This window comes from Mustela nigripes, chromosome 12, assembly GCF_022355385.1.
Source record: "Mustela nigripes isolate SB6536 chromosome 12, MUSNIG.SB6536, whole genome shotgun sequence".
Lineage (NCBI taxonomy): Eukaryota > Metazoa > Chordata > Mammalia > Carnivora > Mustelidae > Mustela > Mustela nigripes.
Genome location: NC_081568.1, coordinates 79,166,112 through 79,186,868, shown reverse-complemented (window position 1 = coordinate 79,186,868; position 20,757 = coordinate 79,166,112). Strand labels below are relative to the sequence as shown.

The window sequence follows — 20,757 nt, the reverse complement described above, 5'->3', positions numbered from 1 at the left end:
TTGGCCTCTCTTTGGAGAGCAGAGGTGGAAAGTAGGCTTAAAGGCCACGGGCATGATACCAGAGCAGAACCTACCTCTGCACTCATTTGTGCTCAGAACATACCAGCTGATATCTTGTCTTTAAAAACTTCTAGGGGCAGAAGAGGAAGATGTGAGCATGGCTTGGGGTGGGGAACCATGTGCAGGACCCCAAAGCTCACTTTGTCTTGGCAGCTGCAGGCTCTTGGCATCTTTTTCCTTCTTTCTGTCCTTGGAAATAAGAATCATGTATCTTCCTGTGAATAAAAGTACTGCTAAGAGCTAATGGAAGGCACCATGGAGAAGAGAACACCAGAGATACAGGCAGAGCTCTGGCAGAAAAACAGGTTAGACTGCCTAGTTTGGGGCTGGCATGTCTACCCAAAAGCTCCGGGTTCACCTTTATGTACACTCCTTCAAGCAAAAAGCCCCGTGAAGGGATTCAAAGTGTAAGCAAGGGGCAGGGAGGAGCACGATCCACAAAGGTGGAGATTACCTTGATCTTTTCTTTTGATAAAGAACACATTCCTAGACCAGCACCGCCTTCTGTGCTTTCCAGTTTCTATTGGGCACATCATGGTCACAAACCCACCAAGCAAACATAGCCTGTGTATAAAAAATCTTATACTGCTTTGTAAATTTGAATTTCTCTAGGAAACTGATGTCTAGCTAGAGTACCTTTAAAAAATTTGCTGGTGAGAGGCAGAGAAGAGGCCTGACTGGGGGCGGAGAAGGCAGGAGTCCCAGGCAGGGGCAGAGCTGGGCAAACTGGGGAACCACAACAAAGAAATAAAAAATAAATACGTAAAATAAAGCAACGATTTTTTTTAAAAAGTTGTTTAATTAAAAAATGCTTCCATTTCTCCTGATAAGTCGAAAGTGGAACAATAAGTACTCTATGGACTAATTGACTTGTCTCATTTTTGAAAAAGTATTTGCTTGTCCTTTCATCCTGGGAATGCCAGGGACATTAGAGCCAAGGACCCTCCTACCTCAGACAGGAAGTCCTAAATTCCTGCTCGGGATAAAGAAAAGCTGCTTCTTCCTGTTCGTGCAGGTGTTGGTTAACCTGGTGGAAGGCGATAGAAAAGGAAACTGAGCAGAGTACGGGGGAGCCCTAGTGCCCCCTCATCCCTGTCCTGCTTCATTAACTTTCCTGGCTCCATCACCCCCTAAGAAGACTCACCTTCATGGACACCTGTGCTTGGGTCTGCATGAGGCCTGGGTCAAGCCCAAGTGGTCAAGAGCAAGTAACAGGAGCCTTGGCCAGCTCTGAGTGTTTGCCCATTGACTAAGAGCTGAGCTTTATACAACCGCGATGGCCCCAAAAAGGATAAGTCCACGGTCACCAGAGCCCCATCACCTACACTGAACCAGGGTCACCCGGTGACTGGGTTTGCCTCAGAGTTGTGTCTTTAACAAAATGAAGAGCTAGGACAAAAGAGAGGCTCCTCCCACTGCCCTCTGCAGACTCAGCCCTTCTCCTCATCCTTCCCAGGGCAGCAACTGTAGGAATTTGTTCTGAATCTAAGGCACATTTTCTCATTTTACTCCCTATATATTCATGAGCTATGCACACTGTTTGGTGTTTTATAAAGGATTTCATCAAGGATTTACTATAATCTTTTGCAATTTGCTTTTTTCACTCTGCATTATTTTCTGCTTTCTTTGAAAGATTATATATAATATATATATATAATCTATATATCACATATATAGATTATATATATATATATAATCTATATATCACATATATAGATTATATATATAATCTCTCTCTATATATATTCATTCTACCTAATACATATGTGTATGTATCATAAGACTATTTAATACATACGAGAGAGAAAGAGAGTTTTTGCTGTAGGTGTTGCACTTGTGTTTGCTTCTAGCTGAAAAATGAGCAGGGTTTCTCAAGTGGGCATATTTACCATCACAGGTCTGAGCCCCCTCGGCTCCCAGCGTGGGGTCCCTGTGTGGCACGGGGCGCGGTTCTCAGCACGCCAGGGATGGATGGGCAGGGAATGTGTGTGGACTGAGTGGCTTCCAAACCCTGGTGCTGTTCTGAGAGGGAGGAGCTGGCGCTGGGCCAGGCTGTGTGGTTTCCCCTCCCCTTTTGGAACCCCTTTCTCACACGCACTCCTTTCCGCTCCTCCTGGGCAATAGCTGCCAGAGGCTGGAGGTTGAGAAGAGTGGATGAAGTCACTGGAGGGAGCCGGACACCTCGTCGGTTCCACGAGCAGCCCCGGTTGGGTGTTACTCCTTCCTGCCAGGCCCGCTCGCAAAGGATATATGTTTAGGAAACTTAGCCAGAAAGAAATCCAGTGAAAATGAGCTATGAAACTTGGACATCCTGGAGAAATAATATTTACAGAGGAAACTCTTGAGACAAACTCTCACCAGTGCAACAAGCCTGGCATTGGGGCTCATGGCTGAGAACCGAGTCCTGTGCCAAGCAGCTCTGGCTCATGGTTACCTCCGTGAGGCCTTTGCGTGGCCAACATGGGAGTCCACAGACAACAAAGTTGACTCTACCTGCCCCCTACCCCAGAAAGACGAATGGAGACTAAGCAAGCAGAGAACAGAAATGAGCTAGGAAATGAAAATCTTTTTAAAAACACTCCTTGCTGATAATGATGTGTCAGTGTAGGTCCATCACTTGTAACACATGGACCACTGTGATGGGGGTGCTGATAATAGGGGCTGCACGCTTGTGACAGCAGGGGACATAGGGGAAATCACTGCCTTCCCTTTATTTTTTCTGTGAACCTAAAACTGCAGCAGCTAACCAAGAGCTGCAAGTGGGATACTAGATGACCATTTGCCATCTTGTACATCTTGTCTGACCTTGAACACAAAAGGGTGCAAGAAAAGAGAATTTGGCTGGATTTGGAGTCATCTTTCCCATCACTGGAGCCCAAGGTGTTATCTTACAGAGAAGAAAACACAGGATACTTGCAATACTCAGAGCTGGGCCCTGGTCACAATGTTAAATGTTGGGTAAAACATGTCATCAGCGAGCTTCAGTCTTCTCACCTATAGGACAAAGTCACTGCTACCTTCCTCCAGACAACACTGGGAAAAGCAATGGAGTCACGGTTGCTCGGTGGAAATGACAGTGATGGTCCTGGGCCCTCTCTATGCATTACATCGTTGAATCCTCAAAACAATTCCACGAAGCAGGTGCTACCATCATGCATAAGGCAACAAGAGCTAAATAACTTGCCCAGTGATCACACAGCTAATACACAGCCAAGCCAGAATTTGAATTCGTGTGGTTTGATTCTGGAACCCATACTCTAATTTTATACTGTTTATACCAAAACAGAAACTAGCACGACGCCTGGCACGCGTAGGTGATCCCTACATAGTTAGTGCCTTCCCTCGGTCCCTCTTAAACATCAGGATGATGCCGAGAAAATGGCAGAGAAATATATCCAAAACTTCTCTGAAGACCGTAAGAGCCAATGAAAGCACAAAGTACTAAAAAACCCCAATTTTATCAACGTATTATTCATATATCATAGAATTAACCCACTTATGGTGTACAACTTGATGGGTTTTTTACATATCTATATTCACAGAGTTGTGACTATCTCCACAATCAATTTTAGAACGTTTTCATCCCCTCCAAAAGAAATCCTGGACCTCTCAGCCAGAATTCCCCCTTTGCTCTCCTCACCTTCCTCCTCAGCCCTGGCTACCACTCATCTATGTCCCGTCTCTATGCGTCCATCGACTCTGGACATTTCACTTAAATAGAACTATACAATACATGGTCCTTTGGGACCGGCTTTTGCACTGAGCATGTTTTCAAGGCTCATCCACACTGTAGCACATAGTAGTGCTCTGTTCATTTTTAGGGCTGAACAATATTCTGTTGCATGCAGCATTGCTATGAAAGGTATTTACTGCTTCATAGACTCTTAGAGCTGGGGAAAACTTTAGAGTCTAGACACAAAGGCTTGCCATGTTACTGATAAAAAGACTGTGGCCTCTAGGTTAAGAAGCCTCGCCAAGGTCACCCAGCAGGCTGGTGGGAGACCCTGGAATGCTCAGCTCGGTCCCTCTTACTTCATTCCACAAAGCATCACTGGAGACACAATTCAAAGTGCACAGCTTACTGATGATGGACAGCAGGTTCATCTCTGCAAATATTGGCCTAACATTGTCCATTAGACAAATCTATCGTGGCTGAGCCAGTGGGCAAGGCCCAGCATGAGGGACTGCAGACCTACGGGCAACCAGACAGAGAAGATCCCTGATCTTTCCCCAGGTACACATTCTCCTGGGGAGGCAGAAAAAAGGAGTAAACCCCTAAGTGACAAAAATAGGTGTTTGCCGCATAAAGTGCCACAGAGGAAACAAAAGGCTGAGAAAGAGGACAATGGGGGAACTCAGGTGGCACTGGCAGGGACATTTGTGGGGGCCTTGGTGGGAAAGGCCTCTCTGAGGAGGGGGCATTTAGGCTGGGGCCCGGAGGAGAAGAAGAACCAACTGTGTCAACATCAGGGGGAAGAAGGTGCCAGACAAAGCATCAAGCGTGGGCAGGAATCCTGAGGTGGGAGAGAGCCTGACGTGTCGGGGGAGTTAAATGGGTGAGCGAGCAAGTGGTGTGGTGTGAGGCTAGAGGGGAGGCCCAGATCATGATGGAGGCCTTCTTGCCTGTTCTCTCATGACTACCCTCTTGGACTAACCCAAGTCAGGAGGACCCGTGGGAAAGGAAATCAATGGCTTCCAGTTTCCTTCCTGTGAATTAGATAAACTCCACTGACCACAGGAAGCTAAGGGAGACCCAAGTCTCTGTAGCAAACACATCCAAGGACAAGAGAACCACATCTTCAGTAAGGGTGAGTAACTATGTATCACTCTTGGGATGAATCAGAAGATAAGGAAAACAGAAGGAAATGGGAAAATACAAACATATTAATAAGGAAGCGGTTAAATGATTATGGTACAGCCACGCAGCCATGTAGTAGAACACGAAGCAGCTGGCTGATAGAACTAGGTTAACTCTTTCAGTGCTTAACTGGCAAGATCTCTAGTTGGTTGTTAAGCAAACAAACAAAACAACAAGGTACACAGTTGTGTGTGTATCATACCACTGGTGTTAAAAAATTTAAAAAAGCAGGAAGGATAACATGTATTTCCCAGATGTGCATAAAAGCTCTCTAGAAGGGTACACATAAAATAGATCTAGGAGGGGTTTACTCATTTCTCTCTGCCTCTCGCCAGCACCAGAGAATGTGTTCTGGGAGGAAGGACAAGGGTCTCATCTGTCCTGTTTATCACTGTATCCCCAACAGTTGCACCTGCGAGGCTGGCGGACAGAGACAAGAGAAGGGACACTCTGTCTCCTCTTACATGGTTTCCAAGTTTGAAACAGGTGAATGTATTTCCTATTCAAAGAAATTAACTAAAGCAGGAAAACAAGGAAAAGCAATGAGGGGTCTCCAGCTGCCAACCAGAGCCCCGTGTTCCTTCCAGCCCACCCTGCCTCCCAGCCTCTGACTAAGCCGACCCTTAGGGAGGCCAGCTTGTCCTCCTGGAGAACGGGTTGCTCACTGGTCCTCAGCTAGATTTTTTACCCCTAGTCATCATGATGGTTGACAGTCTAGTCACCAAAGACATCATCTAGAGAGCCCAGAATTAATTTTGCTTCTCAAATGTGAGCCATCAAAGGATCTTCCCCCTTGAGAGCGCCATTGGGAGAGAATGAACAAATGAAGAATTATTGAATGGCTGCCATACTCCAGGTAGTGGTCCAGCAGTGGGCAAGGCTCCGTAGGGTATTAACCAGTGTAAATGGGGAGTCTAACTCAGAGGAACTCAGGTCCTTGGCCTTGGCCTCATAGTTTCCCAATAATTCCTTGTTGTGGGGGCCGTCCTAAGCATTGCAGAACGTGTCACAGCATCCCTGGCCTTGATGTACCATTTGTACTGTAGCCAACAGAGCCCAAAATGTCCCCAGACATGGTCAGATGTCACCTGGCAAACATCACCCCAGGACGAGAACCACCACTCCCATCACTGCATTTCCAGACACCCACTTTGTCTTCCCGATGAGAAGCCAGGGTTCCCATCAGCCTCTGTCCCAGCTGGGCTGCCACAGAGGCTGGCCATTGACTGAACTTCACAGTGGGAGTGTTCCCTGAGTTTCAGATGTACTAACCGGTCCAACTTCCTGGGACCTCTCTGTCTGGGAAAAAAACACTATGGGATTTTTAAAAATAACAATCTGTCCACAAGAAGCTCCCATGCTGAACAGGTTGGGGCCCTAAAAAGCCCTCCCAAAGCAGGTTGCTAATTAAAGTGGAACACAGTCAGGCTGGCCAGCTGCCCACTCTGCAGCACCCAGGGAAGCGAACGTCGCTTCCTCCTATGGTGATTCCCCGCCAGGAGGGGATAGAGACAGAGGAAGGGCGTGAGGGGTCATTCTGTAACCAACAGGGGGATGGCAGGCACGCCCATCATCATTTCTCCTTCTCTCAAGATCATTCCCAAAGGGCAGCTTTCTTTGGAGGGCAAAGAAAAAGGAACTGTATTTCTATGTTTTGATTACTGTGAGGCTCATCCTTGAGGGCACTGAGAAATGAATGAGCAGAATTTTCCATGGCTAACTGTCCTGGCCGCCAGGCCCTATCGGCAAAGGTTTAGTGTTTATTTACTTTTGCTCATGTTATTTTTGTTTCAGTTCAGCTGCAGCTCAGTGCGGAAAGCGTGGGGGAGGTGTACATAAAGAGTACCGAGACTGGCCAGTACTTGGCCATGGACACCGATGGGCTTTTGTACGGCTCAGTAAGTATGAGGCTGACATGCTTCCGGACACGGCCAAGGTTTGAGGTTTCCAGAAATCGTGTTACGTTGAGTGATGCAAACTAGAAAGCAACAATTAGTCTCTGCTTGTTGTTTTTTCCAGCAGGATTCCCACCCTCTACCCTGCCTTATTTTAGGTGCAGGCATGAAAGAGTTTCTTGTGGTGCTCTCTCAAAATACTCAAACATACTATCGCCTGGACACAGAGGAGACATTGATTGAAATTTCAGTAACTCCTCAGTCAGTCATTTCAGAATACCTATTCCCACTGTATTCATTCATTCCCACAATGTTTCTGGAGCAACACCATAGGCTGTGTGTTCTCTACGCTTCTCACAAAAACTGTAGAGCCTAGACTCCAGCGTGCAACTCATCATCCAACAAATATTTAGCAAGTGGCTCCCATGTCTAAGGCCTGAAGGGATGTGATGATGAATGAGCCACATGCCTGTCCTTGAGAAGCAAGGTCTCAGAGTTTATTCAGGAGCTAAAAATCTTCCACATCTTCTGCTCTGACCCTCTCCTTGCTTTACACGGGTTTGACTCAGTATATGTATTGGTCTTAGGGAGAAAAGAAAAGAAACAGTGTAATTTTGCCCCTGTTGGTATCTCTGGTAGAAGATTTAAATGGAAAGAGAACTAAAGCCAGTGGGCGCAAGGTTTGAAACTATTTCCGCATTTCAATGATCCTTTCTCTATATCTTAACAATTGATCATTGAGGCTTGGCCAAACCCCTTTCTTCCCATTTATGAAGAAGATGTCTACAAAAAGGCAGCTAGTAGGGGGTTTCGGTCTGAACCTCTCTTTAACTTACATCAAACTGCCAAGGGGCAGTGGGTACAGAAGACTGCCTCTTGAAGCTGTAACTTCAGGCAGGGTTCGGAATGTGAACACAGTTTGGTTTCTCATGCCACCTGCTAGGGGTCAGGAGACGACACTGTCAGAGCAATGAGCAACCTCCTGTAGGCTGTTCACCGAAATATGGATCAAATGGGGCCATTTAAAAGGGTTTGGAGATAGGCAGTAACTGCTACATAGAAAGCAGATTTTTTTTTAAGGTGGTTTTTCTTCTTGGTGATGAAATCAATCAACCGATCAATCACTGAATCTCAGACTCAAAACTGAAAATTTTCTGCAACTTTGGCAAGTTACTTGCCTCCTCTGAGCCTTGTCTAAAATGAGGCTAGTAATGGGTGGTGACTGTCACATAGAGGCATTAAGAGGGGTCTGAGAAAGAGTGCACAGAACCCACCCACTGATGTTGCCGACACGTGTAAGGTGCCCCATCAGTGAGAGCTAGAAGACGAATAATAAGTTTATAAATCCCTTATCCTCATTATTTTCCAGGTTATATTTATAGTTTATGGCTTTTCCTCTTTTAAATCTGTTTTGTCATTTAATATAACCATCTTTTACTTGTATAAAAATACTGAGGGAGCATCCCCAAATCCAATTTCCTCTAGGCTCCCACCATAGTCCTGGCCATCCCTATACTTCCCCTGAAATATTCAGAGGGTAATCTTAATATATTATATCTGATAATTTATATATTTCTCCACCAATAATGATAAGTTCTAAAATATCTCCGAGCTCTGCCTCACATGTCCAACCAGTTTTAGGTGTTAATCCACCCTGGTACAAATTTTTATGTTTGGGGAAAGGATATGTTATTTTAGAAAATAAGTTTGAAAGACTATATATCAAAATATTAATATAGTTATCTCTAGGGGTGATAACCATCCAATGTTATAATATGTGAATGCCTGTCTTATCCAGATTTTCTACAGTAAGCCTATGCCACCCATATAGTGGGGAAAAAAGAGAGCTAAATATTTAAAAAATCATCTTAAAAATAGTTATGAATCAACTGTTAATCGCCAGGCCCTTGGCATTGCACCAAATGCATAACAACTACTGACAAATCCTGGTGGAGGGACAGAAGAAGTTCCCTGATGTGGCCTGCTGACTCAGCCTGTGACTCAGCCGCTGTGTGTGTGTCAACTGCTCTAGTGTAACACAGACGTCAGGTGAGGGACGTGGCTGTCCTCAGCTTCGTCACAGAACACAGGCCTGACGCCCACTAAAGGGTGTAATGGGGGACCCTCCCTATACGGGAGTGAGCAACCCACGCAGGTACACCACTGCCCACCCCCTCCCACACCTGACAATATGCATCGAACACTAATGTCTGGATAAGTTCCTGCAGAGATAGCAAGAGTCACCCTATCAGATATTACCCTTATTTCCTATCTTGTTCTAAAAGGATCCAAAGTGTCTCATCCAGATGTCACTCCACTAGACTACAAATGAATAAGGAGCAGGAGACTTCCTGTTCCAGAGTTCCTTACAAACCAAAGGGAACTTTATGGACTCCTTTCCACACTCTCAAGAAGCAAACGAAAGTCACCACCTAGCTGGAGAGCACCTATCCTTCACAAGACTCTGCGTCGGCTGGGTAGATGCAAGGCTGACAAGTTTCCACCTCTTCCCTCAGTGAGGCTTACAGCTACATACACAAACATGCCCATGAATAAAGAATGATGAACAACAAGACTGGAAACCACCAGGAAGGGCATCACCCACCACTGTGAGTGAAGAGATGATACTGAGATCACGTGACTAGGAACTGGCACAAAGTTGATATACAGCCTAAGTATTTTATCTTCAAGTATAACAAATGTATTAGAAAATCCTGATGAAATAGGAAGCCAAACGCCTGGGGTCCTTCTTACCACTTTCTAGCAGATGAATTCCAAATAAAACAGTAATTGTTGGTAGCTATTTTTCAAGTAACTGAACTATTTAATATATCCTAGTGATCTTTCCTTATTAATAAATTGGCAACTGCACTGGATTCCATTGCATGGGTGCGCCCCTAGCCACTTCACCAATCACCTTTCCATAAAGATGTAGATTGCTTCGAGTGTGTTCCCATTATACCTGGTACTGCAAAGACCATCCTTGAAAATACCATTTTATACTTGCTCAACTATCTCCTAGGGCTCAATGCTACAAATGAAATTGCTGGGTCAAAGGTAATACATATTGCCAGACTACCCTGAGAAAATTGACACCAATTTAACTCACCAACAGTGCACAGAAGTGCCTATGTCCTATGCTCTCACAATACCAAGCATCGCAAATTTTTTTGTTCTTTGCAGATATTATAGCCAACCTGTTATATTGTTTTTAACTTGCATTTTCTTGTGAGATTGAATGTTTTCTTTTTTTTTTTTTAAAGATTTTATTTATTTATTTGACAGAGAGAGAGATCACAAATAGGCAGAGAGACAGACAGAGAGAGAGATGAGGAGAAGCAGGCTCCCTGCTGAGCAGAGAGCCTTATGCGGGACTCGATCCCAGGCCCCTGGGATCATGACCTGAGCCGAAGGTAGAGGCTTAACCCACTGAGCCACCCAGGCGCCCCGAGATTGAATGTTTTCATCACTTTCTTTCCCACTTCCTTTTATTTTTTTTTTAAAAGATTTTATTTATTTATTTGACAGACAAGAGATCACAAGCAGGCAGAGAGGCAGGCAGAGAAGAGGAAGCAGGCTCCCTGCTGAGCAGAGAGCCCTATGCGGGACTCGATCCCAGGACCCTGAGATCATGACCTGAGCCGAAGGCAGAGGCTTAACCCACTGAGCCAGCCAGGCGCCCCCCCTCCACTTCCTTTTAAAAGCAGGGATAGCATGCCATTTTGCTAACATCATCAGTCTCTATCCATATGGCCTTATCTATGTCCCTCCGTGTGTACATACGTAAAGATATGTGAAAATATGTTCCATCAACTGTTAGCAGTCCTTATATCAGGGTGGGTGGCTTGGGGGTGGTGGTGGTGTTTTTTTTTTTTTTTACTTTCTTCTTTAAAGTAAAGTTGTGATTTTTAAAAGTACAATTTTTTTTTTAAAAAAAAGGACAATTCTTTGTATGAGTAGATATTTTTTATACATAGGAAAAAATAAAGCTATGTTCAGTTTTTAAAACCTTTAAGTTACAAAATAATGTTTTATACTTAAGACACATTTTGTGCAAGTGTTTATATCCCAAACAATGTTAACATAAAAATCCTGATATTGTTAGTGAAAGTTGCTAGGATATAAAATAATATTAGTAGGTTGTCATTTATTTTTCAAGTCCAAACTTAAAAACCCCCACCACATCACAGTTTGGTTTTACCAATTTTGGCCATTTTTCAGGGCCATGTCTATGTGCCAGCCTTTAGAGACGAAAGGCTCAGCCCTGCTTTTGATGTGCTATGGCTGGTCATTTGGGACCTCCCCAGCAGGGAACTCCAGGGTCCTGAGGACAGCAGAAGGAAGGGGAACTTGCAAAAACAGTAAATGAATTTGAAGGCTCACTAGGTGCTGGGTTCTGTTCTAAGTCATTACCATTACCACTTCCCTCAGAAACAGGTCCCATTATAATCTCGCTTTTCCTAAGAAAGAAACCAAAGCACTAAGAGACTCCGTAGACTGGCCCCAGGTCACAGTGGCTAGCAGACAGAGAAACCACACTGAAAACCAGTCACTAATAATTCTCCTCTCTCCTGTCTTATCTTTTTAGCAAACACCAAATGAGGAATGTCTGTTCCTGGAAAGGCTGGAGGAAAACCATTACAACACCTACACATCCAAGAAGCACGCTGAGAAGAATTGGTTTGTAGGTCTCAAGAAGAACGGAAGCTGCAAACGCGGTCCTCGGACTCACTATGGCCAGAAAGCAATTCTGTTTCTCCCCCTGCCAGTCTCCTCTGATTAAAGAAATCTCTTCTGGGTGCCGACCACTCCAGAGGAGGCTGAGGGGATCCTCACCCAACTGACCCCAGATTGCTCCCTTGACCATTGGCTGCACTAACCCCTGGCCCACAGAGCCTAAATCTGTAAGCAATGCGCTTCTAAATGCCCCGTTCACTTTCTGTAGAGCCTCTTAGCCCAGTGCAGTTTGGAGCAGAGGGATCAAATTGCTTCTAGAGGCCAACTGGCTGGTCAGTCTGGGTGTGTGGATGTCCAGTTGCCTCCGGGCACCTGCTGTAGGCTGAGCCTCTCAAAGCAAAAGTGTGGCCAATGAAGTGTGTTCAGGGGCCTGCCATGTGGGAGATTAGTAACTGCATACAATTCCCTCTACTGAGTAAACTCTGTTGGTGATTCCCCCAAACATCTCGTATGATGCCCTTTCGTCCTTTCAGTACCCCACATATATTAACAGAGAAGTTTATGACTAGGTTAGGGGAAGGCAGTGTTCCATGAGTGGAAACTGGGACAAAGAAATCAACCCCCGCCCCAAAGAGAAGGGACTAAAATGGCAAAGGGAGATTGGGTTCTGGTGGACAGCTTAGGAGGATGGGCTATCAATGCAGAATTAACAAAGAATGGGAGGCTTAGTCACAAGAAAGCAGAACACATCCATAGCTTTGGAAGTCCTTACAATGCCTTGACTTTCCCAAGATTATTTGGGAGCAGGAAGCCCCAGGATGATGTCAGACAGGCAGCATAAGAAGTGGGCTCTTGATAAAAGCAAAAACATCCAATGTTGGTAAATTCATTTGGGTCTGGAGTGTGGGAGTGCTGAGCAAGAAAAGAAATGTGGGCTGAGGGGATGCTTTCCTAGAAAGAGGTAGATTCCAGAAGTGAGGAGGAAAGAGAGATGGACACATGACTGGTGCCCAGTCCCCATAAAACAGAGGAACTGGGGTCCCAGGCAAGACTTAAAAATCACAAGCGGACTGGGATCGAGTGTAGATTCTGGGGGCAGTGGGTCTGGGGTGCAGTATGTATTTCTAACATGCCCTGGGGACTGCAGGGGCTGCTGCCCTCTCCCCCACCCCCACTTTATGTAGCAAAGTGCTAAAGCAAAGGAACGTGGCTCACGCCCCAACCCTCTCTAGCCTCCCCCTTGGAAACATACACACCCCGAGACTTCCTGAGCATTTAGGCAGCGTCAGCAGCAGTGACGCTGGTGCGACGGATCATGGATTTAAGGCGCTTTGGCCCAGTGGCTATAAAATACCCATTTAGAAGAGATCCAAAAGCATACTTCAAAAATGTTAAACCCTCACCAACAGCATTTCTCAAGAGACCATTTGTGTTACGATTACTTGTATAAATATGCTTCCTGCTTAAAGTAAACTTGACCCAAGTGGCTAGCAAATTAGAAACACCATTCATCTCTGACATATGATACTGTTGCCATGTAAAGGCCCTTAATAAGCCATTTACATTTACTGTGAGACTGTATGTTTTAGTCACATTTAAAAATATAGAGCTCAAAGGCAGTTAACTGATTAGCATTCAGCCACTGAGAATAAAATAATAGGCTATGATGTATAAGTTCTTCAATTATCTACTACTTATACTATATTTACCTATAAAAAGAGATTGTACTTTGTTTTTCATTGTGCTATTACCAATTTTCCTTTGAAAGTGGGGACTCTGAAGCAAAGATATAGCTGTGGATAAAAACTGTTGAGAATATTAGCTGACTAAGAAACTGATATGACTAATGGAAAAATAATTCTTTACTAACTGAATTGTCATGTTTATGATGGGGGGGAGACAACTTGTGAAAGTTCAAAGCAACAGTACAACTGAGGAACTGAACTAAGTTCACACTATGGTTCATAATATCATTCTGCATTCAGAACTTTTTGTTTTTGTAACTTGGATAAGACAATTCTATGTTATTTTAGTAAATCCTTACGGGCAAGATGGGGATCGTGCAGTGTGTTTTAACATCTCCTTATTCTGAAGATCTGGCAGAAAAGGGTACCAAGAGAGGAAATCTAAGATATTTATAATGGTCCATAATTTTTAGTGAATGAATCAAATTCAAATATAACACTGGCCAAGAAAAATTAAATGTTGCTAACAGATGAGACGGAAGTCTGTGGTTTCAGAGATCCAAAGCAGTTAGAAGAAACACTACAGTGGCCTCCACAACCTCCGCCCAGTCATTATTCATGCATTCATTCAGTGAATATGTATTTTGTGTCTACTGTGTGCCAGGCACTGTCCTGGGTACCGGAGCCCCTGGAAACCTTGTCTGTCTGGTTCACTGCTGTACTCTCTCCCAGGGCATTATATTTATGATGAAAGACACTGTGGATTAATTTACTTCAGTCAAGTGAAAATGCAGACTGTATAGGTTCCTGCTGAACCATCAGCAAGTCCCAGAAACCCAGGTTCTGGAAGAATTTGCAATACCCAGTGTAAGATAAACCCCTATCAAGGTGTCAGAGAACATGGCGAGGTAAACCTACTATTTTCAACCATAGAACCACGTCGGCTTCAGGGGCACTGCTTTCAAATTAGGAAAAGAGCCTGTCAGGTCTTATTGGGGCGGGGGTGGGGGGGAGGGTGGTTTGTCAGATGCCCTGCCACAAGAAACATGCTCTAGTTCCTTAAACATGGAGCATTGCTGTTGTGTTCTCTCTCTTCCTTGAGCAAGTCACGTAGCCATCTGCTTGTCACATGCCTCTCGTTTGGATTCATTCTCAGGCCAACTGTTAAGAATTGCCTGACAATCTGTATGAAGCATCAGGAGCATTTATGCTTTTGATTGTCCCCAACATGGAGGTGGTTATTGATCTGTTTCCTTGGGAGGGATGATAATCAGAGCCTCCTCCAGCCAACAGTGTGGACTTATCAAAACCCGACTAGAGCATCAAGTGGTCCTGAAGATCAAGGTCCTTGCTTTGTGTCAGAAGTGACGGAGCCCAACTCCTCAGCCTTGGGGAACGTACTACCTAAACCAACGGAGCCCATGGGCTACAAAGCAGACCTCTGATGAAGAAGACATCTATCATTTTACATCACTGTTGCTCTTTTTTTTTTGGAACCTTACAAGTATTAATAAATGTTCCACTAAAAGGTGATAATGTCTCTCTGAGTTTTAAAACAACACAGTCTCCTGTTCCTGTGGAAGGTCTCCCCCATCGTCCCCCGTGCACCTGACAGGTATGACTGCTGTGTTTTCTAGACACAGCTTGTCACCAGAGGATACCTTAAAAGCTGACAGGAAAGCTAAGGTAGAAACCTTTTTCATTTTGTTTGGAAACCTAAGGCAATATTAGTGTTCTTCTAGGTATCCATCAGGGAAGTACATTCAAGGGATTTGCCCCCTGAATAGCCAAGTATAATAACTAAGTCAACTGATATTTTTTCTTCAAAGTAAAAATTATGAAAATTTATGCTACTATCATACAGTTGACCATCTTGTTCTGAGGCAAATGTTCTATGACCCGAAAAAAAAAAAAAATTAAGGACTTACAACTTGCAGTCAATGGCAAAGGGTGCATCTCTTTCATCTCAAGGGCCTAACAAAGGATATTAAGTTTGCCCATCAGATTTTCTGAAATTATTTTCATACTAAGCAGCATCTCTTTAAATAAACTTCTCAATCTTAGGACTTCTTTTAATTAATTTATTTATTTTTAATCATTTATTTGCTTATTATTTATTTTATTTATTTATTTGCAGAGAGACAGAGCATGAATAGGGGAAAGAGCAGAGTGAGAGGGAGAAAAACAAGCAGATTCCCAACTGAGCAAGAAGTCCTAACAAGGGGGCTTGATCCCAGGACCCTGAGATTATGACCTGAGTTAAAGTCAGGCATTAACCAACTGAGCCACTTAGGCTCCCCTAAATCTAGGACTTCTTATTCTTAGGAGAAAGCATACTGTTTCCTAGACAGAATCAGATCACACACACAAACATTCACACACACACACACACACACACTCACTCACTCACTCACTCACACAAGCAGATGTACCTATTAATAATGGCTGGGCAGTGTTTGTCCACTCTACCAAATACACACCACCATCAATCACTCCTTTTCCATTTAAAGTCACCTAAACCCAATATTTTCCTACTCTTTGGAGCTTGATCCATTTTCTATCACAACCCAGCACATACATATGTATACACACACAACTAAAACAAAAACAGCCGAAAGCTATACACAGACAATGCATTTTTTCCATTACAGTCCATTTAAAAATGCTGGTCAAAGATCCATTAAATTGGGTCACAACATTAATAGGTTACAACCACAATTTTTTGAAAAACACTAGCTCAAAGCAACTGGTCTTCTTCCCAAAGATGAAGAAACCCAATGAGGGATCCTGTATTATGACTTTAGTATTTTCAAAGACACAGTTTGTTCAAAGACAAGGGGACATCCTGTTACCCAGGAACCATCTGTTCTGAGGGCTTGGTGAATTCTTTTAGTTGGTTTGCTACTAATCATGCATAATGAATGTAATGATGCAGATCCCACAGGCAACCACCGCTTGTTTGCAAAGCCTCCAATGTTTTTAGCAGATTTCTGATGGAAGGGCCCTGAGGACATTGGCCCCCTCCATCCTTTGAAACCCTCATCACTGTGGAGCCCGAGGGCATTGCCTCCCTAACTCCCACTGTCTTCACTTCATTCCTCCCTCTCACTCCCCCATCCCCAAACTCTTAATTTATAACTATTTCTAAACAAGACTTGAAAAGTAGACACCCAGCAGGAAAAGGTGAGACACCCAGGGTCTCTGAGCATCCTCCCCCGCCTCCATCACTTTCTGACAATGACCCTCTTATCTTCCTACCATAATTCAGTGACAAGATAAACACCACTGCTACTGGAATGCATCTTATACAGGGATTCGAAAATTTTCATCTTGGCTGAACCAACTAAAAAAAAGTAACTCTACACCCTAAATGTTTCGGAGGGTTAGGCTGGCTGAGAATCAGCTTCTTATGGGTGAACTTGACAGCAAAAGGGAAAAGCGTAACTGAAGTCACAGCCTTCCACGTTATCTGAGTGATATCCTAGCTGCCAAGGGATGGGGAGGGGAGGAGAATCCTAACCCTAAATACCCTTGGGTCGCCATTATATTGAGGTATACGGTGATAGTGATACCTCGAAGACGTGCCTTCATGTGCACTTGTACAAATTAACAGAAATGATCTGTAAGGAGCTGTAGTGCAATATAGGAATACTTAAGCCCAACCTAGCCATGGGACTTGTAACTTCTCTTTTTCAAAATCATTAGGCATTTGTTTGACAACCGTTAAAATTGCAATAATGGCTTATGAAAAGTGGCACACCTTCCCACTCCACTCCTCAGACCTGTCCTCCAGCCCCAGAAAGAAACTCCCTTGCTACTGTACATAAAATTTACTCTAAAACCCAGTCAGAGAACTCCAAGCCTGAGATGTGGGGATCTGACACAGGGCACTCGGAACCCCAGTGATCCATCGAACATTCTCTCAAGTTATGGGGAAATGCACTAAAATGGCCACCGGGATCTGTCTGTAACACTGTACCCACTCTGTGGTTGACATATTGACCATGACATACTACACTGTTAGCTTTCCACCCCAGTTAGAAAATTAAAAAGAGAAACCAGGTCATACACAGCCTGAAGCTGGAGGGTAGGTTTGCTTTATAAAATGCATGTACTGTAGGGCCTAGTTTTGGGGTCTTCTGATGGCTCTGAGAATGTGTGTGATGTGGGAAGGAGGTATTTCCTAAATTGCTTCCTTCCCTCTGAGCTACCCACTATCACACAGGCTACATTTACACATTCAGCAGCTAAACACTGGTGTCTATTTTATTATGTAAACAAGCAATACCTTACCATGTCCTTGATGTGCTCCTCTATCAGCCTTAATGAAGGGCTGGGCCCTCCTTGTTTGGAAGTGTGTTCAATTTCAGGATTTGGCTCACTTGGTTGCTGTGTCTAGGGATGTAGGTGTAGACACAGAAATGCACAACACTGGGACTTTGGCATTTCCTGTCTTCCTGCCTTAAGAGAAATTCTTTTGTTAATCTTACCCAGAGGTAATATAAGAGCAGTTTTACTGATATGCCTTGACCCAGAGCTTTCTCCTCCAAAGTGAGTTACAGGGATGTCTTCATACACTAACATGTTCTGTTTGGATTGTAAAAACAGGACTGTTTGTAGTCTGCAATATCAATTGTGTTGAGAGTTCAGCTGTTCTCTACAGAAGTAAACAGTAAGATCTATGACTTTTTCAAAATATAACACCTGTGGGGGTGCCTGGGTGGCTCAGTCAGCTAAGCATCTGCCTTTGGCTCAGGTCGTGTTCCCGGCATCCTGGGATTGAGTCCCAAGTTAGGCTCCCTGCTCAACAGTGAGTCTGCTTCTTCCTCTCCCTCTGCCTTTCCTCCCTTTGGTCTCACTCCATGTTTACTCTCCCTCTCTCAAATAAATAAAATCTTTGAAAACGAACAAACAAAAAAACACCTCCATTAGGAACCCTGAGTGTGACCTGGGAAATGGGGCAGGTGCTAGGACTGGCTGGATTATTTCTGATATCACAGGACCAAATTGTAAATCCAGGGCGGGTGTGCAGAGGGGACATATGAGAGAGGAATTTGTTTCCCTATCTGTGGTGCCACTGGAATCTGTCATAGAATATTTACCTGAAGAGAAGAAGATAGGTAGGTTTTATAGACTGCTTGAAATTTCATAACTCTCAAGCAACCTGAACATTTGGAAGAGTTTGGCAGGGCTGAGGGCTACCCCATACCGTCGAGTCCTCAAAACAAGCAGCAGGAATATGTTGAAAAGGAAGCACATTTCCTCAATTCCCTCCCTCATTCATTCATTCACTGCTCATTTATTAAACATCTAGCATTGAGTTCGTGAGGGTCAGGTCTGCAAACTGAGACCACACCAGTCATCAGAACACGGAAATTTTAATGGGAAGAATTATTAACTAATAAAGAGGGATTAACTACTGAGGGGGTAAAGAGATCTTGAAGCATACTGGCATAGAAGATGGAGAGAGCAGCTTCTGTCCCAAGGCTAAGGCAAGTACTCAAGGAAGGAAGAAACTTGAGAGAGGGCCTTCTCTCAGGGATGAGATTCAGACTCCACAGGCAAAGGGGTGTCTGTGGCCCAAGGATGGAGGTGGATCTCACTGGAGCGCTTCAGGGAGTTTCCCAAGTGGCAGTGGCAAGCGTCCCTGGAAGCAGCCTGTGGCCTGGCCCAGCCAGGGGGACTCACTGGAGGTTCGCGCTGGAAGCTGACCGCTGGCCACTGTGCCTCGGGAGCAAGAAGAAAAGCACAAGAACCCCAAAGACAACCCTTCAAGTGTCCCTCCGGTGCCCTCTGCTGACAAAGCCAAAGCTGCATCAGCTGGCAAAGGAGAAACATCATCGTCAGGGTCCAGCTGCAGCACGACAAAAGGAGGCAAAGAGGGATGGATCACGAGCAGACAGGCAGTCAACTGACAACCTGCACAACCGTGATTTAGATACGCAGTGAAAAAAATCACTGCTCTCTGAGCCTCTCTGAAGACCATCACATATGTTCAAGGTCCTTCCTTGAGATATTAAGTAATTTGCTATTTTATTTTATTTTATTAGGGAAATAATAAGGTCACTTGTTTTTTTTTTTAAAGATTTTATTTATTTATTTATTTGTCAGAGAGAGAGAGTGAGTGTGGGAGAACACAAGCAGGCAGAGCGGCAGGCAGAGGCAGCAGGCAGAGCGGCAGGCAGAGGCAGAGAGAGAAGCAGGTTCCCCACTGAGCAAGGAGCCCAATGTGGGACTCGATCCCAGGACTCTGGGATCATGACCTGAGCCAAAGGCAGTGGCTTAACCAACTGAGCCACCCAGGTATCCCAGGTCACGTGTTATTTTAAAGCAACTGCAACCAATGCAATATAGACAGAGAGAAGAAGCTAGTTCTGGAATCACACCAGCAGAGTTGGAATCCTGGCTCCTTTAGCTTACTGACCTGGTCATGTTGAGCACGTGACATAATCTAGCTGTCCTCTATGTCCTCCTCCAAAGAGTGAGGATCCAAACAGTATCGGCCTCACAGGCTTGGTGAGAGCAACTGAGATGGAGGCACGCAAGTACTTTTCACACAGTATCTGGCGTACAAAAAGGATTGAATAAACGCTTGCAATTGTTTTATAATAAATATAAATTGTACATAGTATAAGATGGGGCTAAAAATGATCTTTTAGAATCTCCATTCAGGTTCCCAGAGATTGTTTTCATGAACCCACATTTAGAAAGATCTTGCTTTTAATCAGTTCATTTAAAAAAGATATAAATTGGGGTGTGTGGCTAGCTCAGTAGGTTATGGGTCTAACTTCAGCTCAGGTCATGATCCCAGCATCCTGGGATCAAGCCCCGCACTGGGCTCCCTGCTCAGGGGGAAGTCTGCTTCTCCTTCTCCTTCTGCCTTTCTCCCTGTCTGTGCTCTCTCTCTCGTTCTCTCTCCCTCTCAAATAGAAAAAATATTTTTTAAAAATAACAATATTTTTTTGGGACGCCTGGGTGGCTCAGTTGGTTGGACAACTGCCTTCGGCTCAGGTCATGATCCTGGAGTCCCGGGATCGAGTCCCGCATCGGACTCCCAGCTCCATGGGGAGTCTGCTTCTCTCTCTGACCTTCTCCTCGTTCATGCTCTCTCTCACTGTCTCTCTCTCAAGTAAATAAATAAAATCTTAAAAAAAAATAAAATAAAAATAACAATATTTTTTTAATTTTTGAAATTAAAAAAATTAAAAAAAATTTTTTTAATATTTTTAAAAACCACCCAGACTCAGTCGGTTGACCATCCAACTCTTGCTTTCAGCTCAGGTCATGATCTCAGGGTGTTGGGACAGAGCCCCGTGATGGGCTCTGCATGCAGAGTGGAGTCTGCTGGTCTTTCTCCCTCTGCTCCTCCCTTTGTACTCTCTCCCTACCTCTGTCTCTCTCTCAAATAAATAAAATCTGTTAAAAAAAAAAAAAGGATAAAAGTCTAGATCATCTCCAAGCTTGCTTTTATATGGCACATCTTAAGTGAAATCTTACAAATTAAAAAAAAAGTATGTGGAAGATAACACAGGAGTAGTAAGGGAAAGACATGTGCAAAAACACAGCTGAAGAAACTGTGTGT

At 44.2% G+C, this 20,757-nt stretch overlaps 1 protein-coding gene and 1 long non-coding RNA gene across 7 annotated transcripts in view; one reads left to right on the top strand and one right to left on the bottom strand.

Moving 5' to 3' along the window:
- Window positions 1-14,711, top strand: part of FGF1 (fibroblast growth factor 1) — a 99,529-nt gene extending 84,818 nt beyond the window's left edge. For all 4 annotated transcript variants that reach the window (XM_059417812.1, XM_059417813.1, XM_059417815.1 and 1 more), the window contains 2 exons: window positions 6,713-6,816; window positions 11,402-14,711. In XM_059417812.1, coding sequence (XP_059273795.1) covers window positions 6,713-6,816; window positions 11,402-11,596 — 299 coding nt within the window. In that variant the 3' untranslated portion in view covers window positions 11,597-14,711. The remainder of the gene's footprint in view (window positions 1-6,712; window positions 6,817-11,401) is intronic.
- The window catches only part of LOC132028623 (uncharacterized), a 349,757-nt gene that overhangs the window by 89,212 nt on the left and 239,788 nt on the right, over window positions 1-20,757 (bottom strand). The gene's annotated exons all lie outside the window — the stretch shown is intronic.